General features: G+C 39.0%; 1 protein-coding gene across 2 annotated transcripts in view; it reads right to left on the bottom strand.

The window, feature by feature from the left end:
• Window positions 1-5161, bottom strand: part of LOC111868598 (FACT complex subunit spt16) — a 38921-nt gene continuing 33760 nt past the window's right edge. Inside the window, exons 19-21 of one of the 2 annotated variants that reach the window (XM_023859386.2) lie at window positions 3070-3123; window positions 2387-2497; window positions 1-86 (exon numbers count right to left, since the gene is read on the bottom strand). In XM_023859386.2, coding sequence (XP_023715154.1) covers window positions 80-86; window positions 2387-2497; window positions 3070-3123 — 172 coding nt within the window. In that variant the 3' untranslated portion in view covers window positions 1-79. The remainder of the gene's footprint in view (window positions 87-2386; window positions 2498-3069; window positions 3124-5161) is intronic. The other variant, XM_023859387.2, reaches the window with a different exon arrangement.

The following is a 5161-nucleotide window of genomic DNA, read 5'->3' as shown; positions in this document are numbered from 1 at the left end:
CATTTCATTTCATTTCTGTTCAGTGATGGAATGGTGGAGAATCATTTTGGCACAGTTGTTGAGATCAACCACTGTACCTCTACTTCCTGCAAAAAGAAAATAATTCAAATATTTAGGATTAATCTAATTTGAGAATGATATGTTTTAGTCCTAATGAACAACTGCCATCACAGTGTTGTTATGCATGCTGACCTCTTTTCCTGTTGCTATACTCACTCACAAATCCTACACATTCCTTTCACATATACAAGTACTACACATTACAACCTCCTGCAATATTATGTAAGCTTCACAAATCTTATCCTTCTCCAATGTTCCAATGGGATGAACCATTGGGATCTCTTAACATCCATGTGTATGTCTGCTTTTTTGTTTGCTCGAGCTTCATGCATTTCCACACTGTTCCACTTATTTCAACTATCATTTATGTAATGATAGAGGCCCTCTCTGGGGAGGATTCAGACATTTGACAAACTTCCCCCACCAATAATGTCTCTTGCTTACTGCCCAAAAACCACTGCTCCTAGTGTATTTTTATTTTTATTTTTTTGGCATTCAACTGAGATTAGGAAAAAATGCTTCATTTTATATTGACAGGTATCCTGGTAATGTGACAAGGAATTAATGAGTTCCAGATTAGATGAAGCTATTTATTGGAAAAGTAATTTACAATTACAATTATAATCACTCAAAAATAATGTCTTCCAGATGGTGTAACCTGATTAGTCTGTTGTCTTCTGGTTCTTAACTGAGCTGGTTTGTTATGCTCTTAGCTCTGCTCCGTTCGCCTCTGTTCTAATCTACAATTGGATAGTCTAGAACAGGCATGTCAAACTCAACTTGTACAGAGGGCCACCTCAGCCCTATAAATAATAGTCCAGGGCCACACTTCAAAATAAAAATATACATTAGATTTTGATACAAGGAAATTTAATTATATTTATTATTTAGGAATAGTTTCAATATAATTATCTAAAGTGGAACACATTTTGCCCACAAATCAAACATGTAATTTTACCTTCTTGTCTTCTGGTCTGCTGGAAAATTCTCTTTACAAAAAATATTTCTACTAAAATTGTAATATTGATTTTAATATCAATTAGCTCTAAAAGTTGAATGGCCGCACTTTGTGTCTATGGGGGCCACATGTTTGACACGGCTGGTCTAGAAGACACCTTGTTCAAGGGTTCTGTTTTGCATGTTCTATGCATTGGTAGCTAGTTTATTCACTGCTGCGGGAACTGCACTAGTTCTGGTTTTCATTTCCACAGTAACGTTCTGTTATATATGCGTTGTCACATGAACATGTTTAACTGTCACCCAGACGATGCAGAACCGTAGATACCAAGCCGTTGCCTAACAGTGGATGCCCACTGACTCAGATATTCTGGCTTTTAGGCAGCACACCACAACATATACATACTTGTTAAAGATTCTAAGATACCGCTGTAATGGAGTAGTTAATTTTCTCGCAATTTTATTAGTTCACAATATCATTAAGATCAATACTGTAACTTTTCAGTGTCTTACACTTCTTAATTATACATGTGTATTATGCCTGGGCATCAAGCTGGTTTGTACCTACATTTGCATATAAGATTTTATCTTCACATAACGTAAGTTAATGTATTTCTTTTATTGCTAGTGGGGTGGGACTAAGTCCCTTGTATTGCGGCCACTTCTGGCCTATTGTACCAGCCCCAGGTGATAGGTGAGGGTGATTTCGAGCAATTGGTGGAATGAAGATTGGCAGGGGAAACCAAAGTACTCAGAGAAAATCTGCCCCAGCGCCACTTTGTCCACCACAAATCCCACTTGACCAGACCCAGAATCGAACCCGGGCCGCCATGGTGGGAAGCCAGCGACTAACCGCTTGAGCTATGGCGTGGCCTAAAGTTAATGTAAGTAAAAATCAGCACAAATTTTGAAACTTTTTCCTACACCTGAAAACCTGCAAAACACCATGTCTCAGTCACACATTCATGACACTGAACCAACACTAAAATAGGAAGCAACTTGCCTCTTACTGAACATAGCTCTTCAGCATGCAGCACTACTGCTTTACATTCAGAAGGCCCAATGTTCAAATCTTGTCCCAGAGACTGGCTATCCTGACAGGCTTTCTGTGGTATTCTTCAACACCTCCAGCCAAATGCTATGATAGTACATGAATGAATGTATAAGGGGTGGGCTTTCTTGGCCCTTGCACCACGACCACAGTGATCTACTGTGCCTTGCAATGATAGTAACTCCCAGCTGGGCCCCATCATTTCCTTCGACATCCTTTCTGATTCACTCTTCGCTGGTCGTCCTTACACTTGATGCCTACACAATCTCAGTTACTGATGAAGCTGCTAAATAAACCCTAATGAATACATAAACTTACCTCCTCTTGCTATGTTTGTCACGACTTCCACTATCTTCACGAGACCTCTTCTTGCCTGAAGATGATGACAATTTGTGTTTATCATGGTGCTTATCTCGACTCTTTGACGGACTGTCGAACAACAAGTCATAATTATACTCAGTGTCAGTAAAGAAAACGCAATAACTGTTCGATTGTTGACAGGTACAGAAAGGAACTCAGTAACACTGCACATCAGAAGCTACTACTCTTGACAGTGACAGTGAGCAACAGGTAGCAACTCTGGTGTACCTCTGCTAACATCTTTCTTTTCAGAAATGCCATTAACTGTGGCCCAGGACAACCAAATATACATATCAGAAATATGAACTGCATTTGATGGTTGTTGTCGATACAAAATGGACCTCAAGATCAAGAGCCACTTCCTGAAACTCCATAGTGAACAGAATGGTCACAATACTGGATTTCCTTAGCCTACTTAACAATATTTTCTTATTCCCAATGGCTCCATACGATCAAAGTTAACAGCTATGAAAATGTTTACAATTCAACAGACAATTTCCACTTGAATCTTACTTCATTTCTGAAAGAAAGAGATATTAAAAAATACACCTTGTCTTGGTTAAAAAGATAAACTGAAATGTATGAAGTACTGAGCATGACACTTCTATGAAACCATGCAAAAAGAACAGCAGCCTTCTAACCTGTGTTTTGATGATGCAGGCATTTTCCTGTGACCACCTGCACTGCGGGCTTGTCTATGCAGCACAGGGCAAACAAGGCACATACTCATTACAGGCTATTGATTCACTATCAACTTCAATGCAAATATGTAATTTCAATTTGTATTCATAAAGTCAGTGAGTCAGTCAGTATAACCAATTCATATGCAGAGTGAACATATCTTTACAGCTTTAATTTAGAATGGAGAAGCACAAGAACAAGACACCACACTATGGCTTGTGCCATCTATGAAACAAACTCACTAAGTTTAAATTCTGCTTAAATACATTCAACATGAGCACCATCTGTTACATGTTAAATGTCTAAATGATATTCAGCACCTCCTCACATACACTGCCAATGGTCCAATGTCAATGCTTCCAACAGAAGCAGCAATCATGATGTTGGTAACTGCAATTCTAAGCCCCAGTACCTTCAAATGTGGACAGACTGAGCACTCATGCATATCCACGTAACTGGTGGACATTACTTTCTTCTGAGCAGAGAAAGAGGGAATAAACAAACAACCACATAACACCTTCCCCTGGACTGTCTCTCCTGTGTTCCTGTACAATGTGAGGATGCACACATCCCCAGACATTTACATATAATGGCTTATCTTCCCATCTGTTGTAATGCTCTCAGGAGGTGCCCATTTCAGATCTCAGCTGGAACACCAGCTAAACATCAGGACAGTACCCCCAACTAGGCCACAAGCACGTACTTCCAAATTCTTTCCCATTCATCTTACCATACAGTCTAGTGCTGAGAGCACTGTAAACTAGACCATAAATGATTTACCTTTCCCAACATATGGAATACTGCTGCCTGAGAACGCTAAAACTGCTGTCACTGATTGGTCCACCCCAAATGGTTATGAGTTCATCTCACAGATGGCGGCACAACTGTGTCATATGTATCTTGCTTCTGTGCACTGCTTTTATTTTACATTAAACGTGCAAAGACAATTTGTGTTCCCAACATGTGTTGGTGTGTATACATATAATGAACAAGAGATGACCTTCCCAAGACCAGTTTCAGGCTACTACAGACTGAATGACATGAGAAATGAAGACACCAGCCTCAAGCTTCACATACAAATAAAGAAATAAAGGAATACCAACAAAACATTTTCAGCACAGAATGTTCCATATCACGCAGCCGTATATGCATGACTGTTCCTTTAAAAGATAGAAAGATCATGTTCATATAGAACTGAGGTCACAACAGATTTTTCTGCTCCTGATGGAAGATAAGTGGGTCCCCTGTCACCACAGCATGGCATGTCTCGGGTTGTGAATGGAGGAGACAACTTCCAGACATGGAGGGTAACTGTAAATATACTGAGTAAGTTATCAAGGACAGTTGGAAAACTCAGATGATGACATGGGTATTAACTGGACTTGGGAAACAATTAGAGAGAATATCAAAATTTCAGCCACAAGAGTCTAGGTTATTAAGAACTGAAGAATCATAAGCCATGGTTTGACAAAGGATGTTCAAAACTATTAGATCAAAGGAAACAAGCAAACTGCAATGGTTACAGGTTCCACACCAAATAAATTGGGTTAACTTGAACAATATAAGACATGAAGTCAGCAGGTATTTCCAGAATAAAAAGATGGAATATTAATGAATTAATGAACTTGCAATGAACAGTAAGAGCAAGAATATTAGAGACCTGTATAGAGGAATAAATAAATTTTAAGAAAGGTTACGAACTCAGAAGTAACTTAGTGAAGGATGATAATGGCAATCTGCTTGCAGATTCCCACATTTTGAATAGGCAGATGAACTACTTATCTCAGTTTCTGAATGGACATAGGGTCAGTGATGTTGTGCAGATAGAAATACATATAGCTGAGCTGTCAGTACCTGATACTAGCCCCTCTGAGGATGAAACTGCAACTGCAAAGTTGAAAAGGTATATATATGGACAAATACCGTCTTAAGTGCAACAATTTTATTGTAGTTTTTACTTCTTTTTCCTCCTCCACACTACATGTTTCGGCCCTAAATGGCCATCATCAGGTGTGTATCACTCACGTAACTGTTACACTGCTTGTTAAAAAT

Source organism: Cryptotermes secundus, unplaced genomic scaffold, assembly GCF_002891405.2.
Source record: "Cryptotermes secundus unplaced genomic scaffold, Csec_1.0 scaffold610, whole genome shotgun sequence".
NCBI classification, from domain to species: Eukaryota; Metazoa; Arthropoda; class Insecta; order Blattodea; family Kalotermitidae; genus Cryptotermes; species Cryptotermes secundus.
The sequence above is the reverse complement of the archived record's forward strand: the minus strand, read 5'-3'. Positions and strand labels throughout refer to the sequence as shown.